This window comes from Aethalodelphis obliquidens, unplaced genomic scaffold (genome assembly GCF_003676395.1).
Source record: "Aethalodelphis obliquidens isolate GAN/ISIS:26980383/991018 unplaced genomic scaffold, ASM367639v1 scaffold12, whole genome shotgun sequence".
Lineage (NCBI taxonomy): Eukaryota > Metazoa > Chordata > Mammalia > Artiodactyla > Delphinidae > Aethalodelphis > Aethalodelphis obliquidens.
In genome coordinates, this window is record NW_020837956.1 from 17,897,470 (window position 1) to 17,917,633 (window position 20,164).

Here is a 20,164-nt window from a genome sequence, read left to right on the forward strand (position 1 = left end):
TGACCAGCATCAACACAGCAGTACAAATACTTGTTCAACTGTGGCTCTACCTACATCAGGAGATATAGGCTGTCCTCTGTGCAGTCTCATCCCTGAGTTTCTCCATCTTTCCCTTCCTTCCTTCCTTCCTTCTCCTCTTAGATCAGTAACTTTCCCCACCCTGAAGTTACCACAAAAGCAAACAAAAGCTGGAGCAAGCCCAGGAGGGACATAAGATCGCATCAAAGGCCTTCCTCAGGACTCCTTACTGCTGCCACTCTTTCCCATCTCCCTAGTCCCTACCCTTGGCATTATTTTCAGTACACAACAGAATTTTCGTGTTCAATGCACCAAGTAAATTTGTTTGCAGGCTCTGGAATGAAAAGTAGCAAGACATGGGCTTCAAGGACGGTAACATCAACCAAAGAACAAGCAAAAATGTTGGTTTGGGGTCTCTGGGATAAGAAAATGTAAATGCTAATGGCCTCCATGGAAGCAGATGGAAAGGCCTATTGAGCAGGTAAACTGACTAAAAGCTATAAATTTAAGCTACAAGAGAATATATTAGCCAAGTCAAGAAAACATACTAAGGCAGCAACCAGCCCAGTAATGACATAGTAGTAACTAAGGACAGACCAGAAAACTGGTAAAAAGGAATTCTGATCATCTGTTTACATAGTTAGAAGAAACCCAAGAAATTTCAAGGCTCTTAATATTTGAAAATATCAACAGAAGGCAAAAAATATGGTAGCCACTGGAAAAATTAGTCTCTACTCAGTCTGCCTTTTGGACTTTTTTCAAGGGTAGTAATACATAACTAACTGCATTACTAATTCATACTTACTGAAGTCTAGGGAAAAAACAACATTTTATCTCTATTTAAAGGTAAAAATGGCTTTAAAAAATGGGTCCTGTTTTGTTTTGTTTTGTTTTGTTTTAAAACATCCAGCCACCTTGTAAAATCTCAAGAAGGGTCAAAAGAAGCCTCTTCCCACCCCATCCAGTGTTTCTACAAAACTCACCTATGGAAACTGTTAGACTTGGATGCTAATTTAAATAATTTACAATCCTACTTACCTTGGTTAAATATTCCTGAGGAGTGGGTGCTGGAGTGAATTCATAATTTGAAAACACAGCTCCTTCCCTTCTTACATCTAGAATAAGTTGGGCCACGTAATTTTCCTGGAACCGTGTCCTTTTTCCCAAAGCACCTGAAAAAATATATACTAAATTATATGTATCAACTTGTCAATCAGACATACAGTACAATCTTAAAGAGTAGTATTTTCAGAGTGCTTTAGAGCTTATGAGGTATTTTCTCCATTTCAAATAAGAGAAACCTGAGGCTCAAAGATGACTTTAAAATGACTTTTTATAAAATTATAAAGCCAGTAAGTTATAAGGTCAAAACTCAAACCCAGGATTTCTGCCACTAGTTTCCACATAGTTACTTTTTCACTAAACTACCTCCCTTCTCAAAAAACATAACTCATTAGGTGTCATAGACAGAAGAAATACTATCCTCTCCATACAACAGATGAAAAAAGGGAATTCTGAAGTGCAGTCATTTGCTCAAGATCACAGGGTTTTCAGTATCAGAGCCAGGGCTTAAAGCCAGGGTCTTCAGGTTCTAAATCCCACAGTCTTTCTATTACACTATCTGGCTCCACGTAAGACCAAATTTTTTTTCATTTTGTATCTGAAATAACTTGCTGCAGAACAGCTTTAAGAGAAGCAAAACCTCTGACATCTATTCTCTAGCAAGAGTCAGATTACAAAGACCCTTGATTACAAAGACCAGTCTAAGAAGTCTGGATTTTATCCTGTGATGAGTCTGGCTCTACTTTATACAACAACCATTTAAACACGTTATACTAAAAATAGCTATTGAGATGGTCTAACACAGCTTACTTTTTTATAGTAAGGCTAGAGCTGAAAAGAAAAAAGTAATAATCTGATTCTCATTTTATATTTGTGAGCACATTTGTATTTTTAAGTTCTTCAGCCTTAACTTGGAAAAAAATATGAAGAACTAGCTAGTAAATACACCAACAGCTAAAGCTGACTATACTGGGTACCATGATACTAGTTTTTTAAATAATCCAAAAAAAGAAGTCTCCTAGGACCGAAATATTTAAAAACAAAATCTCTGAAACTAACCTCACAACTTATATTACATATATCTCAAAAACAAGACTCCAACTTACACCTGGCCATTGTCACAAAGTTATAAGTTGGATATTTAATAATTCTCCCCATACAAACAATGTAATAAAAGGTGGGTAAGATGCCAGACTAGGCCACAAAGTCACATTTACCTCATAATGTACCTGAAGGATTTTATTGACAGGACTACCTCAAAAAGCACAGAGTTTGGGGACTAAGAATGGGCCTTAGAGATAATCTAGACCAAGCCTACGCAGGACAAGCAGTTTCAATCATTTCAACATTCACAGATTGTTGTTTCAACATTCACAGAGCCCAGGTTCAACAGGTATAAATGGTGTGACCCACTGATGATGTCTGATTTTCATGAATGTCTTCAATATAGAATGCCAATTACATTGTGAGACTAGGGACAGGGCAATACATTAAGAGAAAATAATGTTTCTTATTTGGTACTCAGAAAAAAACACAGAGATCTTGGGAAAAATTCTGCAATTTATTTGTTCTTCCAACAAATGTTTATTGAGTGCCTACTGTATGCCAGACAGTGTTCTAAGGCCATGAAGAAACATCTAAACAAAACAGTCAAAAATTTCTGTTCTTAAGAAATACAAGAAAGGCAGGATGGAAGCCGCAGGTGGGTATTTAACAGAAAGGGCAAACTAAATTTGGGAATCAGGAGGGGCCTTGGGAAGCCCACATGCACAACCAAATACACAAAGTTCATTTGTGTACTGCCCAGCTGCCACATACTACTGACATGTCTAACTAGACATGGGCATCTACAGGAATAAAGTATATGATTTCAACTTTGTTCTAAAACTATGAATTTTTAAATAAAATCTATTTTTGTAAAGCAAACAAGAGGACACAGATAATAAAATACAACCATACAATACAGCCAAACTATCAATTATATATTAGTTTATCATAAAAATAAATCAATTATCCACAAAACGTCAAAAAAAATCTTACCTGTCAAATCAATTTGTAATCTGCAGATCTCTTTAGCAATATTGAACTGATCTTTTGCTTTTTTATATTCATAATAATATAAAAATATATATGCACATTCCAGATGGAACTGAACAGCCAAATATCGACCTGAATCATCTACAAACAGATCCTCTAGTTTCATCACTGTAAGACAAAAGATGAAACATTGAAAAGTATGATGAGAATAAAAATATATTATAAAGTAAAACACTGAGTCCATAATATATGAAATATATATATTACATAGTTCCTGCTCTTAAAGAATTTCAAATCTGGAAGATGAGAGACACATATAATAATAGTTTACAGTAAGCATTCTCTGAGCACTTACATGTTCCAAGCTTCAAGCTAAGGATATTATATACATTATCTCCTTTATTCCACACAATCCTAGGAGATATGATTCATAACCCTACTCTTTCTTATTTTAGAGTACTTGTCTTAATCGTACAATAAAAAAATATGACAACACAAGGTGATGATACAATATACCAAGTGAATCTGCAAAGTTAAATGATATGAAAATCTAATGAACAGATCAGCTTACAGACAGTTTTCCACATAAAGAATGTAGAATTTCTCCCTTAAAAGAAGAAACAGATATATATCCATATAGAGCTAAGACAATATGAGTATCAAATAGAAAATGAATAAGTATTGGCTTAGCAGTCATATTCTACTTTATTTCTCTAAACACATGAGATGAAAAGACGGGAGAATAATAGCCTAATAACATGGTATCTGAAATAAGATGATTTTCAAAATTAATTATATATAATAAAGGGGCTAGTTGGCATACACCAAGGGAGTTTCCAACAGGTCACCTCATCCATCCCTCTACAATATCCCTGAAAAACTATCCTTCACAAATGTTCCCGGAACAGGATCAGCATTGCACAAAACAGTTTACATGAATGAAAGTATAATGAATGAATAGAAAACACACTTAGAATGTCCAAAAATTGAGAATCAGTTTTCTGTAATTCAAGCTGAGAGGGAAGTGACATTGATCGATGGCTACTCTGCTCAGCACTACGTATTTTACATGTTGTGTTAATTCTCACAATGATGTCTTTAGGGTTGACATTAACCCCATTGAACTCATTAGAAAACTGAGCTTACATCGCTTACTGACTAGTCACCTCACCTGTTAAATGACAAAGCCAGAATTTGAATCCAAACTTGTTGGGAAAACGGGAGGAGGGAGCTGGCATTGGAAGGACAAAGGTGTAGAGATGATGTTACAAAACCTAATCTACTTTCTCACCAAGTAATCTGACAGAAACCTACAGCTAAGAAACAGACATCCTTTGTCTTACCATGAACTGAAAATAAAATGAGTCTGAAAAAGAAAGTGTTTTTCTATATACTGTCAGTCCTTTAAAGAGATTCTTAACTCAAATAAAGAGACTAAATCAAGATGTACATGTCTTAGGACTTCCTTGGTGGCACAGTGGTTAAGAATCCACCTGCCAATGTAGGGGACACGGGTTCAAGCCCTGGTCTGGGAAGATCCCACATGCCGTGGAGCAACGAAGCCCATGTGCCACAACTACTGAGCCTGCGTTCTAGAGCCCGTGAGCCACAACTACTGAAGCCCGCATGCCCCAACTACTGAAGCCCGCGTGCCTAGAGCCCACGCTCTGCAACAAGAAAAGCCACCGCAATGAGAAGCCTGCGCACCGCAACGAAGAGTAGCCCCCGCTCGCCACAACTAGAGAAAGCCCGCATGCAGCAACGAAGACCTAATGCAGCCATAAATTAATTTTTTTAAAAAAGATGTACATGTCTTACTTCAAAAGGCAGACAGGCATACAAACACGAACTCCTCACTGTGAAAATCCTTCAACAGATTTCCTCCATGCAAACCAAACTCAAGAAAAGGTGGATCTGATGATACTCCATGCTGTCAGTGAGTGCTTTTTCTTTTTAAACTTTCTCTTCTTTTGTCTGCCCATTATTCCTGAGTGTCTAGCCACTACTCTCAGAAATATAACCTTCTATGAGCTTAGCACAATTCACAAATGACACAATTTCACCTAATTGTCAATGACAGTAATCTCTAAAGGTTCTGGATGCAAACTGTATTAAGGGATGTTGCCTAAGGTTTTTCAAAATCCTCTCTCAAATATCACAAAACGGCCATTTCTGCACTTAAGTAGGCTTGTTATGCTGTGATCACTCACAAAGGTCTAGGGAGGACCACCAAATTTAAACTGTCCTAATAACACATAAGTCACATAAATGCTCAAAGCAAGATGTGTATATCTATCGTCCCTCCTACCTACCCACTTACCTACTTGTAGAAATATATGTGTGTGTGTGTGTGTATACACACAAACACATATTAGTACAATTGGTTCTGATCTTCTACTTCTGTGCTTTTTCTGCATTTCTTACATGTTCAGGGGTCAAAGACTGTTCAAAAAGTAGGATAGATACTAATTTTTTTAAGAATTAGTTTAATCTTTAATTCCACCAGCATGACCAATTACTCTCCCAATAAAAATACCTTTAAGAAACTGGATTTAAAATTTTTAATATATTTTTGTGTTAATGATTGTGTTGGGAACAAAATGACTGCTGAGAACAAAATAAGGAATCATCAAAAGACAAAAACTAAATGAAAACTGCAACCTTAGGAATTAAGCACACAGTCTGCCATATTCTGCCCGGAAGCTACCTACCAAACCTTTAGGGACCTGAGGATTCCACTCTGATGGCTGCAAGGAGCACCAAAGTCAAAAGATCAGACCTGAACCTACCCAAAGTAGGCAATCTAGCCAAAGAGCTCCATTTAAAACTGAGCCCCAAAGAACTGTGTCTTCAATGGAAGTTAAAAAGAACTAGGTCTGCCACGCAGAAGAGGTCAAAAAGGAAAATGGCAGTGGGCAAAGGGGAAAACATTTATCCCAAGAATTCATCACCATAAGCTAGCTTTCACACAGATTTGTAGACAATATTCAGTCAAAAAAAAAAAAAAAAAACCCCACAAAAACAAATAGGGCTTCCCTGGTGGCGCAGTGGTTGAGAGTCCGCCTGCCGATGCAGGGGACAACAGGTTTGTGCCCCGGTCCGGGAAGATCCCACATGCCGCGGAGCGGCTAGGCCCATGAGCCATGGCCGCTGAGCCTGCACGTGCGGAGCCTGTGCTCCACAACGGGAGAGGCCACAGCAGTGAGAGGCCCGCGTACCGCAAAAACAAAAACAAAAAAACCCTACCCCTCAAGCCAAGAATTTAGGTCCCCAGAGAAGTAGCACAAACAAAGAAAAATCCTCTTTTGTAGGAATGCAACTTCAACCAGGATTCAATGAATTCCCACAGATAAATTTCCAAGGAACAAGAGCTCACAGAAAACAACAACCACCACCAAAAAACAGAACATTAGCAGAAACAGCAAAAGGCAGAAACACACCTTCAAAGCCTTCAGAGGCTGAAATTGTGAGATACCCATACATGAAATATTCAATAGGTTTCAAAAAATAAAAGGCTAGAAAATATGAACAAGGAAAAAGAAACTATAGAAATCTACCAGGCAAATCAGAAAAGAAACCAAAAATAGTTTAGAAAAAACACTTTAATTAAAATTAAAAATTAAATGGACAGACCAGAGAACTAGAAGATAGATCTAAATAAAATTATTCAGGAGGCAACACAGGGCAACAAAGAGATAGAAAATAAAAGAATTAAAGAACGTTGAGGATGCAGATGAGAAGTTCTAACGTGTCTGAAGATCTAGAAGGAGAAAATAGATAATGAAGAAGAGATGATATTTGAAGAGACAATGGCTAAGCATTTCCAGAGATGTGGAAAGAAACTAAATCTCAGAATCAGGAAGCCCACCAAATCCCTAACAAGATAAAGAGAAATCCACACCTAGTCCAGTAACAGTCAAACTAAAGAATGCCAAATATAAAGACAAGATCTTAAGAACAGCAAAAGGAAAAATGCACACTAACGAAGAATAGTTGGACCAACGCCTGATTTCTCAATGCCAACAGTGGAATCAGAAGAAAACAGATTAATATCTTCATGGTACTGAGAGAAAATAACTATGAACCTAGAATCCTTTAGCTGACAATTCAAGGAGAGTGAAATAATGATATTTCCAAGTAAAAAGAAGCAGAGTTTATCACCAAGATATGTTTGCTAAAACTGAACTGCTAAATTACTTTAAATAACTTTTAGTATACAAAAACATAACTTTTAAAAATAAATTTATTTATTTATTTATTTTTGGCTGTGTTGGGTCTTCGTTGCTGCGCATGGGCTTTCTCTAGTTGCAGCAAGTGGGGGCTACTCTTCATTGCAGTGCACGGGCTTCTCATTGGGGTGGCTTCTCTTGTTGTGGAGCACGGGCTCTAGGTGCACAGGCTTCAGTAGTTGTGGCATGCGGGCTCAGTAGTTGTGGCTAATGGGCTCTAGAACGCAGGCTCAGTAGTTGTGGTACACAGGCTTAGTTGCTCCACGGCATGTGGGATCTTCCTGGACCAGGGCTTGAACCCATGTCCCCTGCATTGGCAGGCGGATTCTTAACCACTGCACCACTAGGGAAGTCCCCCAAAACATAACTTTTATTACCTCCATACCTCCCCTAGGTAGAGAAAAATGAGAAAACATTGCCCAAAGACAGACAGGAAAAAGCCAAGGATCATAACCCAACACTGCAGTTTCAGACTTCAAAAAACAGTACATCTTTGGAGTGTGGAAAGGAAGAAGGCCAAGTCTCTTTATGAACAAGTGTGAAGGAGCGTTGAGAATTTTATCTATTTTTAAAGCTTCTGATTTAGAGTAAAAGTTGAAAGCTGCTGGAAGTACTGTATCTGCTTCAGCAGAGATACTTTCCAATGTTAATTAAGCTACTGATAAAGACATAAAACTTAGAAAAGAGCAATGAAAAGGTAGAGAATTGGTGTTTCCCCAAAAGCAACCCCATCATCCTAGTGACAACATTCTCATGAGAAGCTGAATCTCATGGATATTAACTAGACAAACACGTACAGGATTATTTAATTTCTTAAATATACAGCATAACCATCAATAAAACTGATCAAACATGCCCTAGCTAAAGCCATTTACCTGATTCCCATTGCTCTTAGGATAAAAACAAAATTCCTAAACATCCCCTATCATATCCTATACAGTCCTGGACCTCCACCTCCCACACTGTCCTCTCTCTGCTTCAACCACAATGACCTTAGACCATCTTGCTCATGCCACAGAGCCTTTACGGTTCACATAAGTCCTTCTTTCTGGCATCAAAGTTTGCCAAGTCAGACATTTATCGACTACCCTGTCATCCATTTATAAGATACTGCTTATCTTAGCCTATTATACATCCAAAATCCCTTATCTGCAATGATGAAATTTTTTTAAATCCCTGCAAACCTAAAGTGTTTTTGCAATTTGTTTGGGGGGAAAAGATCTGAACTGACCTCATTTGGCAGCAAAATTGGACATGAATGGACAGGTAGAACTAGCCCTCCGGAATATAACAAAGGGTAGGGAAAAGTAAGAGCGCAAATTATAATACATGAGGAATAGAAGCTTTTGCCACTTAGGGGAACCTGGGGCTCCTGTTTGCCTCAGCTAATTTTTAAAGTCTACCTTCGAGGATCCAAACACAGCAGAAGATTGGACATAGTCCAGAGGTCTCACATCTGTCAAAAGAAGACAGGTGAATAAACTATGAAACACCAACATACTAGAATATTAGACAGCTGTAAAAAGGAATGATCTTCAAAATACATTAAGGAGGGGCTTCCCTGGTGGCACAGTGGTTGAGAATCTGCCTGCTAATGCAGAGGACACGGGTTCGAGACCTGGTCTGGGAGGATCCCACATGCCGCGGAGCAACTAGGCCCGTGAGCCACAACTACTGAGCCTGCGCATCTGGAGCTTGTGATCCGCAACAAGAAAGGCCGCAACAGTGAGAGGCCTGCGCACTGCGATGAAGAGTGGCCCCCACTTGCCACAGCTAGAGAAAGCCCTCGCATAGAAACGAAGACCCAACACAGCAAAAATAAATAAATTAATTAATAACCTCCTACCCCCAACATCTAAAAAAAAAAATGATTAAAAGAACAGGATTTGGTTTTCAGCTTTAAAAAAAAAAAAAAAAAAAATTAAGGAAATAAAGTCCCAAACGGCAATGTGTGTGTGTATACGTGTGTATATACATAAAATATATTTTATGTTTTATATATATATATATATAAAATATTTTGTGTAACATGAAGGAAGGGAGAATACCAAAGAGCAAAAAGAAAACTAGAAGAATAAACCAAAAATTAATAAAACTAATAAAGGGAAAAAGAGAGAATAGGGTAGAAGGAAAACAGAGATAGATGAGAAACTTCTCTGAAGAGACCTTAACTTGACCTTGACTCTTCTCTGAAGAGTTCTGATTCTGGAATCACGTAATTATTTTATATATTCAAAAAATCAAAAATAAAAACATCAATCCCTAAAAATTGAAAACAAATGGAAAAATATAACTCTAACTATATAACAAGTTGGTGACAAGGGAAAGAATTATTGCAAATGTCTTTAAAATGTTTTGCCTTAGAGCATAGTATACATCCTTAAGGTAACATATTCTAGGGGCAAAGAGAGTTGCAAAGAAATCTTGAGCCTTATTCAGTGGTCTTATTGTTAGTAGGAATGCTGGCATTGTTTTGAAACTTTTGATATATACAACAAAGCAAGTAAGTAATTATGTTTATGTTGTTAGGAACAAGATTTTCAGTTTAAGAGAAGAAGGATATAAATATGAAATCAAAGATATTGATACACTGCAAGGTTAAATTTTTTTATATCATATTATTTCTTTACTACTATCATACTGTTGAAATTACTATAGTTTTAGAGTAACTTTTATATCTAAGGGAAAGTCTGCATCATTATTTTTCTCTTTAAAAATCCTCTTGACTATTCTTACATACTTTTTCTTCCAAAATCAATTTGCATATTCTCTCTTCAAAATGTAATTGCACTTACTGTAATTGCACAATTAGCATCTTTACAATACTGATCATCCTATTCAAGAAAACAGTATGTCTTTAACATTTTTAGTAAAGTTATACAATTGACTTCATTTTGGTTTTGGACATTTTAAGAAATTCCTAGGTTAAATCTTTTTTTCTTTTTTTCACCTTTTTATTGAAATAAAATTGACATATAACATGATATTAATTTCAGGTATAAAACATAATGATTCAATATATGTATATACTGCAAAATGATCACCACAGTAAGTCTAGTTAACATCCATCACCACATACAGTTACAAGTTTTTTTTCTTGTGATAAGAACTTTTAAGACCTACTCTCTCAGCAACTTTCGACACAGAATTATTAACTATAGTCACTATGCTGTACATGCAAGGTTAAATTTTTCAACAGCTTTATTTAGATAATTCACATACGTACAAGCCCAACAACCTGAAGTGTGAAACTCAATGGCTTTTAGTATATTCCAAGAAATCTGCAACCATCACAAGTCAACTCTAAAACATTTTTATCACCTCAAAAATAAATCCTGAACCCTTTAGCTATCACTCTCCTCCGCCCACCCCTCCCGTAGCCCTAAATACAACTAATCTACTTTCTGACTCTAAATCTGCCTATTCTGGACATTTCATATAAATGAAATCATATACTATGTAGTCTGTCATAACTGGCTTCTATAACTTAGTATGATGTTTTCAAGGTTCACTTGTGTTGTAGTATGTATCAGCACTTCATTTGTTTACGGCTAAATAATACTACAATGGAATCCACTGTATGGATATACAATATTTTGTTTATCCATATATCACTTGATGGACACTTCCATCTTTTAGTTATTACAAATAATGCTGCTATAAACATTCATATACAAGGTTTTGTATGGACCTACGTTTTCATTTCTCTTGGGTATATACCTAGGAGTTGAACTGCTGGATCAGATGGTGATTCTGTACTTAACTGTTTAAGAAACTGCCAAACTGTCTTCCAAAATGGCTGTACCATTTTACATATCCACCAGCAGTGTTCCAATTTTTCCACGTCCTCAACAATACTTGTTATTATCTCACTTTTTTTATTATAGCCAGTCGTGGGAGTGTGAACTTACATCTCACCATGGTCTTGATTCTCACTGCCCTAATGGCTAATGATATCGAACTTTTGTTTTTGTTTTTGTTTTTGTTTTTGTTTTTGCGGTACGTGGGCCTCTCACTGTTGTGGCCTCTCCCGTTGCGGAGCACAGGCTCCGGACACGCAGGCTCAGTGGCCATGGCTCACAGGCCCAGCCGCTCCACGGCATGTGAGATCTTCCAGGACCGGGGCACGAACCCACGTCCCCTGCATCGGCAGGCGGACTCTCAACCACTGCGCCACCAGGGAAGCCCGATATCGAACATTCTTTCATGTACTTAGGTCTTCTCTAGATAAACATCTGCTTAGATCCTTTGCCCATTTTTAATTGGGTCTTTTTTTTTTATAATTGGGTTGTCAGAGTTCTTTACATATTCCAGATACAAGTCCCTTATGATATATATGATTTGCAAATATATTCTCGCATTCTATGGCTTGTCTTTTCACTTTCTTGATAGTGTCCTTTGAAATCCAAAAGTTTTTTAAATTTTGATGAAGTCCAACGTATCTATTTTTTTTCTTTTGTTGCTCATGCTTTTCGTGTCATATTTAAGAATCTGTTGCCAAATCTAAGGTCATAAAGATTTACCCCTATATTTTCTCCTAAGAGTCCTATAGTTTTAGCCCTTTCATTTAGGTCTCTAATCCACTTAAATTTAACTTTTGTAGACAGTATAAGGTAAGGGTCCAATTTCATTCTTTTGCATGTGGTTACCCACTTGTCCCAGCTGAAAAGACTACTTTTTCCCCATTGAAACATTTTATATGTAAAGTAAAACAAGTAATTACATTAATATTGTTAGAAACAAGATCTCCAGTTTAAGAAAAAGATATAAATACCATTATAAACACTTTGTAAGGTTAAATTTTAATTGGAGCGGGCGGGGCTAGGAGCTGAGTCTCGGGCTTCAGAAGTCAGATCCCAGGGAGAGGACTGGGGTTGGTTGCATGAACACAGCCTGAAGGGTGCTAGTGCGCCAAAGCTAGCCAGAAGGGAGTCTGGGGAAAAGTCTGGACCTGCCTAAGAGGCAAGAGACTTTTTCCTGCCTCTCTGTTTCCTGGTGCGTGAGGAGAGGGGATTCAGGGCGCCGCCTAAACAAGCTCCAGAGACAGGCGCGCGGACCCCAGAGATGTGCATGAAACACAAAGGCTGCTGCTGCCGCCACCAAGAAGCCTGTGTGCGAGCACAGGTCACTATCCACACCTCCCCTCCTGGGAACCAGTGCAGCCCGCCACTGCCGGGGTCCCATGATCCAGGAACAACTTCCCCAGGAGAATGCACAGCACGCCTCGGGCTGTTGCAACATCATGCTGCCTCTGCTGTTGCAGGCTCAACCCGCATCCTGTACCCTCCCTCCCCCCGGCCTGAGTGAGCCAGAGCCCCCGAATCAGCTGCTCCTTTAACCCCGTCCTGCCTGAGCGGGGAACGGGTGCCTAAACGTGACCTACAGGCAGAGGAAGGGCCAAATCTAAAGCTGAACCCCAGGAGCTGTGTGAAAAAAGAAGAGAAACAGGTTATCTATCCCAGCACCCTCAGGAGCAGTGGATTAAATCTCAACAATCAACTTGATGTACCCTGCATCTGTGGAATACCTGAATAGACAACAAATCATCCCAAAATGAGGAGGTGGACTTTGGGAACAACGATATATATATTTTTTTCCTTTTTCTCTTTTTGTGAGTGTGTATGTGTACACTTCTGTGTGTGACTTTTTCTGTATAGCTTTGCTTTTACCATTTGTCCAGGGTTCTCTCTGTCTGTTTTGGTTTATTTTAGTATAGCTTTTAGCACTTGTTATCATTGGTTGATTTTTTTTTGGTTTGGTTGCTCTCCTCCTTCTTTATTACATTTTAATATTTTAATTTTTAATAATTATTTTTTATTTTAATAACTTTACTGTATTTTTTTTCTTTCTTTTTTTCTCCCTTTTATTCTGAGCCATGTGGATGACAGGGTCTTAGTGCTCCAACCGGGTGTCAGGTCCATGCCTCTGAGGTGGGAGAGCCGAGTTCAGGACACTGGTCCACCAGAGAGCTCCCAGCTCCATGTAATATCAAACGGCAAAAATCTCCCGGAGATCTCCATGTCAATGCCAACACCCAGCTCCACTCAACAACCAGCAAGCTACAGTGCTGGACACCCTATGCCAAACAACTAGCAACACAGGAACACAAGCCCAACCACTAGCAGAGAGGCTCCCTAAAATCATAATAAGGTCACAGACAACCCAGCGGACACACCAACGGACATGGTCCTGCCCACCAAAAAGACAAGATCCAGCCTCATCCACCAGAACACAGGCACAAGTCCCCTCCACCAGGAAGCCCTACACAACCCACTGAACCAACCTTAGCCACTGGGGACAGACACCAAAAACAACGGGAACTACAAACCCGCATCTTGTGAAAAGGAGACCCCAAACACAGTAAGTTAAGCAAAATGAGAAGACAGAGAAACAGACAGCAGATAAAGGAGCAAGGTAAAAACCCACCAGACCAAATAAATGAAGAGGAAATAGGCAGTCTACCTGAAAAAGAATTCAGAGTAATGATAGTAAAGATCATCTAAAATCTTGGAAACAGAATGAAGAAAATACAGAAATGTTTAACAATGACCTAGAAGAACTAAAGCGCAAACAAACAATGATGAACAGCACAATCAATGAAATTAAAAATTCTCTAGAAGGAATCAACAGCAGAATAACTGAGGCAGAAAAACGGGTAAGTGACCTGGAAGATAAAATAGTGGAAATAACAACTGCAGAGCAGAATAAAGAAAAAAGAATGAAAAGAATTGAGGACAGTCTCAGAGACCTCTGGGACAACATTAAACGCACCAACATTCGAATTATAGGGGTCCCAGAAGAAGAAGAGAAAAAGAAGGGACCGAGAAAATATTTGAAGAGATTATAGTTGAAAACTTCCCTAACATGGGAAAGGAAATAGTTGATCAAGTCCAGGAAGCACAGAGAGTCCCATACAGGATTAATCCAAGGAGAAACACGCCAAGGCACATATTAATCAAACTATCAAAAATTAAATACAAACAAAAAATATTAAAAAGCAGCAAGGGAAAAACAGCACAAGGGAATCCCCATAAGGTTAATAGCTGATCTTTCAGCAGAAACTCTGCAAGCCAGAAGGGAGTGGCAGGACATATTTAAAGTGATGAAAGGGAAGAAACTACAACCAAGATTACTCTACCCAGCAAGGATCTCATTCAGATTCGACAGACAAAATTGAAACCTTTACAGACAAGCAAAAGCTAAGAGAATTCAGCACCACCAAACCAGCTTTACAACAAATGCTAAAGGAACTTCTCTAGGCAGGACACACAAGAGAAGGAAATGACCTACGATAACAAACCCCAAACAATTAAGAATACAGTAATAGGAACATACATATCGAAAATTACCTAAAATGTAAATGGATTAAATGCACCAACCAAAAGGCACAGACTGGCTGAATGGATACAAAAACAAGACCGCATATATGCTGTCTACAAGAGACCAACGTCAGACCTAGGGACACATACAGACTGAAAGTGAGGGGATGGAAAAAGATATTCCATGCAAATGGAAATCAAAAGAAAGCTGGAGTAGCAATTCTCATATCAGACAAAATACACTTTAAAATAAAGATTATTACAAGAGACAAAGAAGGACACTACATAATGATCAAGAGATCAATCCAAGAAGAAGATATAACAATTGTAAATATTTATGCACCCAACAGAGGAGACCCGCAACACATAAGGCAAATGCTAACAGCCATAGAAGGGGAAACTGACAGTAACACAATCATAGTAGGGGACTTTAACACCCCACTTTCACCAATGGACATATCATCCAAAATGAAAATAAATAAGGAAACACAAGCTTTCAATGATACATTAAACAAGATGGACTTCACTGATATTTATAAGACGTTCCATCCAAAAACAACAGAATACACTTTCTTCTCAAGTGCGCGTGGAACATTCTCCAGGGCAGATCATATCTTGGGTCACAAATAAAGCCTTGGTATATTTAAGAAAACTGAAATCATATCAAGTATCTTTTCCAACCACAAAAAAGAGACTAGATATCAATTACAGGAAAAAATCTGTAGAAACTACAAACACATGGAGGCTAAACAATACACTACTTAACAACCAAGAGATCACTGAAGAAATCAAAGAGGAAATCAAAAAATACCTAGAAACAACTTACAATGAAAACACAATGACCCAAAACCTATGGGATGCAGCAAAAGCAGTTCTAAGAGGGAAGTTTAGAGCACTACAGTCCCACCTCAAGAAACAAGAAACACCTCAAATAAACAATCTAAGCTTACACCTACAGCAATTAGAGAAATAAGAACAAAAAACCCCAGAGTTAGCAGAAGGAAAGAAATCAAAAGATCAGACCAGAAATAAATGAAAAAGAAATGAAGAAAACAATAGCAAGATCAAAAAAATTAAAAGTTGCTTCTTTGAGAAGATAAACAAAATTGATAAAGCACTGGCCAGACTCATCAAGAAAAAAAGGGAGAAGACTCAAATAAGAAGAATTAGAAATGAAAAAGGAGAAGTAACAACTGACACTGCAGAAATACAAAGGATCATGAGAGATTGCTACAAGCAATTATATGCCAATAAAATGGACAACCCAGAAGAAATGGACAGGGCCTTAGAAAAGCACAACCTTCTGAGACTGAACAAGGAAGAAATAGAAAATACAAACAGACCAATCACAAGCACTGAAATTGAGACTGTGATTAAAAATCTTCCAACAAACGTAAGCCCAGGACCAGATGGCTTCACAGGTGAATTCTATCAAACACTTAGAGAAGAGCTAACACCTATCCTTCTCAAACTCTTCCAAAATATAGCAGAGGGAGGAACACTCCCAAACTCATTCTACGAGACCACCATCCCCGATGCCAAAACCAGACAAAGATGTCACAAAGAAAGAAAACTACAGACCAATATCACTGATGACCACAGATGCAAAAATCCTTAACAAAATACTAGCAAACAGGGCTTCCACAGTGGCGCAGTGGTTCAGAGTCTGCCTACTGATGCAGGGGACACAGGTTCATACCCTGGTAAGGACGGATCCCACATGCCGCGGAGCAGCTGGGCCCGAGCCATGGCCGCTGAGCCTGTGCATCCGGAGCCTGTGCTCCGCGGCAGGAGAGGCCGCAGCAGTGGGAGGCCCGCATACTGCAAAAAAAAAATAATAATGATACTAGCAAACAGAATCCAGCAGCACATTAAAAGGATCATACAACATGATCAAGTGGGGCTTATCCCACGAATGCAAGGATTCTTCAATATATGCAAATCAATCAATGTGATACACCATATTAACAAACTGAAGGATAAAACCATATGATCATCTCAATAGACGCAGAAAAAGCTTTTGACAAAATTCAACACCCATTTATGATAAAAACCCTCCAGAAAGTAGGCCTAGAGGGAACTTAACTCAACATAATAAAGGCCATTTATGACAAACCCACAGCCAACATCATGCTCAACTGTGAAAAACTGAAACCATTTCCACTCAGATCAGGAACAAGACAAGGTTGCCCACTCTCACCACTATTAGTCAACACTGTTTTAGAAGTTTTAGCCACAGCAATCAGAGAAGAAAAAGAAATAAAGTGAATCCAAATCGGAAAACAAGTAAAACTGCCACTGTCTGCAGACGACATGATAGTATACATAGAGAATCCTAAAGATGCTACCAGAAAACTACTAGAACTAATCAATGAATTTGGTAAGTAGGATACAAAATTAATGCACAGAAATCTCTTGCATTCCTATACACTAATGATGAAAAATCTGAAAGAGAAATTAAGGAAACACTCCCATTTACCACTGTAACAAGAAGAATAAAACACCTAGGAATAAACCTACCTAAGGAGACAAAAAACCTGTATGCAGAAAACTTTAACACAATGATGAAAGAAATTAAAGATGATAGAAACAGATGGAGAGAAGTACCATGTTCTTGGATTGGAAGAATCAACATTGTGAAAATGAGTATACTACCCAAAGCAATCTATATTCAATGCAATTCCTATCAAACTACCACTGGCATTTTCCACAGAACTAGAACAAAAAATTGCACAATTTTTATGGAAACACAAAAGACCCCGAATAGCCAAAGCAATCTTCTGAAAGAAAAAAGGAGCTGGAGGCATCAGGCTCCCTGACTTCAGACTATAGTACAAAGCTATGGTAATCAAGACAGTATGGTACAAAAACAGAAATACCGATCAATGCAACAGGATAGAAAGCCCAGAGATAAACCCATGTACGTATGGTCACCTTATTTTTGATAAAGGAGGCAAGAATACACAATATAGAAAAGACAGCCTCTTCAATAAGTGGTGCTGGGAAAACTGGACAGCTACATGTAAAAGAATGAAATTAGAACACTCGCTAACACCATACACAAAAATAAACTCACAATGGATGAAAACCTAAATGTAAGGACAGTCACTATAAAACTCTTAGAGGAAAGCATAGGCAGAGCACTCTGACATAAATCACAGCAAGATCCTTTTTGACCCAGCTCCTAGAGAAATGGAAATAAAAACAAACAAATGGGACCTAATGAAACTTAAAAGGTTTTGCACAGCCAAGGAAATCATAAACAAGATGAAAAGACAACCCTCAGAATGGGAGAAAATATTTGCAAATGAAGCAACTGACAAAGGATTAATCTCCAAAATTTACAAGCAGCGCATGCAGCTCAATATCAAAAGACAAACAACCCAATCGAAAAATGGGCAGAAGACCAAATAGACATTTCTCCAAAGAAGATATACAGATTGCCAACAAGCACATGAAAGAATGCTCAACATCACTAATTATTAGAGAAATGCAAATCAAAACTACAATGAGGTATCACCTCACACCAGTCAGAATGGCCACCATCAAAATACCTACAAACACTAAATGCTGGAGAAGGTGTGGAGAAAAGGAACCCTTTGCACTGTTGGTGGGAATGTAAATTGATACAGCCACTATGGAGAAAGGTGTGGAGGTTCCTTAAACAACTAAAAATAGAACCAGCATATGACCCAGCAATCCCACTACTGGGCATATACCCTGAGAAAACCATAATTCAAAAAGAGTCATGTACCACAATATTCATTGCAGCTCTATTTACAATAGCCAGGACATGGAAGCAACCTAAGTGTCCATCGACAGATGAATGGATAAAGAAGATGTGGCACATATATACAATGGAATATTACTCAGCCATAAAAAGAAAGGAAATTGAGTTATTTGTAGTGAGGTGGATGGACCTAGCGTCCGTCATACAGAGTGAAGTAAGTCAGAAAGAGAAAAACAAATACCGTATGCTAACACATATATATGGAATCTAAAGAAAACAAAAAATGGTTATGAAGAACCTAGGGGAAGGATGGGAATAAAGACACAGTCCTACTAGGGAATGGACTTGAGGACACAGGGGAGGAGGGGGAAGGGTAAGCTGAGAGAAAGTGAGAGAGTGGCATGGACATATATACACTACCAAATGTAAAACCGATAGCTAGTGGGAAGCAGCCGCATAGCACAGGGAGATCAGCTCGGTGCTTTGTGACCACCTAGAGGGGTGGGATAGGGAGGGTGGGAGGGAGGGAGACGCAAGAGGGAAGAGATATGGGGATATATGTATATGTATAGCTGATTCACTTTGTTATAAAGCAGAAACTAACACACCATTGTAAAGCAATTATACTCCAATAAAGATGTTTTTAAAAAAAAAAAACTGATTAGAACCAAATGGGCCCAAGATGGCGTACAAGTCAACTTCCACTAGACCTTGAGCCTCAGTATATGCTCACTGTAACACATCAGCAAGCTAAATGACACACCCACAGGCGCCATGACAGTTCCAAGACAGACCATAAGGATCACAAAGTAGGCAGTGGCCCAATTCCTGGAAATCCCCACCCCTTCCCAAAATAGCTGGAATACTCCTTCCACTCATTAGCCTATGAAATTACCCACCCCTGTAAAAACTCACAACCCCCATACCCTGGTACCACTCTCGCCTTCTGAGATGGCCCACACTCTGTCTGTGGAGTGTGTTTCCCTCTAAATAAATCCACTTCTTACCTATCACTTTGTCTCTCACTGAATTCTTTCTGCAATGAGACATCAAGAACCTGAGCTTCATTAAGTCCTGAAACCAAGTGTGTGATCTCAGTTGGAGGTATCACCTGTCCGTTTTGTCCCGGTTCGAGTGCCAGCCACCTGGGTTCGAGTTCCCAATCAGGGTTTTGGCTGGGTTCAAGTCCCGGCTGCGTGGGTTCAAGTCCCAATCTGAGATGCACGGTTTCACTTGCATTTTATTCCCTAACCCACTGAGTTCACTGATATCCCTAGCAACTACCACAGTGACTGGAACTCAGCAATCATTCCAAAAAAATTTTTTTAATTAAATATCAAGTTGGGCAGGAAACAGAAAGTCAAAAATAAAACTGGGAATGATTAAAGATTTTCCTAATTTAAAAATGACATGATGAAATTGGTATTTAAAAAAAAAATCCAGTACTGCTGTACAGGCAGAAGAAAGGAAGGCCAAGAAGGAGCCTACAAGTCAGGTGCAACCCTTCAGACACAAAGTGATGGTGATAACAGCCTTAAGGAACTGCAAGGCTGGTCACACAGAAAGAAGGATAGACCTACCCTGAAATTCTGTTGCTCAATAGGAGCACCGGCCAATGAAAGTTTCTGTAACGATGTAAATACTCCACAGCTGCACTGTCCAAAATGGTAGCCATTTACCACAGGTGGCTTCTGAGCACTTGAAATGGGGCTAGAGAAACTGAATTCTTTATTTCATTTCTTTTATTTTAATTAGCCACATGCGGCTAG

At 38.6% G+C, this 20,164-nt stretch overlaps 1 protein-coding gene across 3 annotated transcripts in view; it reads right to left on the reverse strand.

Moving 5' to 3' along the window:
- Positions 1-20,164, reverse strand: part of TTC27 (tetratricopeptide repeat domain 27) — a 180,713-nt gene that overhangs the window by 138,787 nt on the left and 21,762 nt on the right. For all 3 annotated transcript variants that reach the window (XM_027113427.1, XM_027113428.1, XM_027113429.1), the window contains exons 6-7: positions 3,121-3,285; positions 1,057-1,190 (exon numbers count right to left, since the gene is read on the reverse strand). In XM_027113427.1, coding sequence (XP_026969228.1) covers positions 1,057-1,190; positions 3,121-3,285 — 299 coding nt within the window. The remainder of the gene's footprint in view (positions 1-1,056; positions 1,191-3,120; positions 3,286-20,164) is intronic.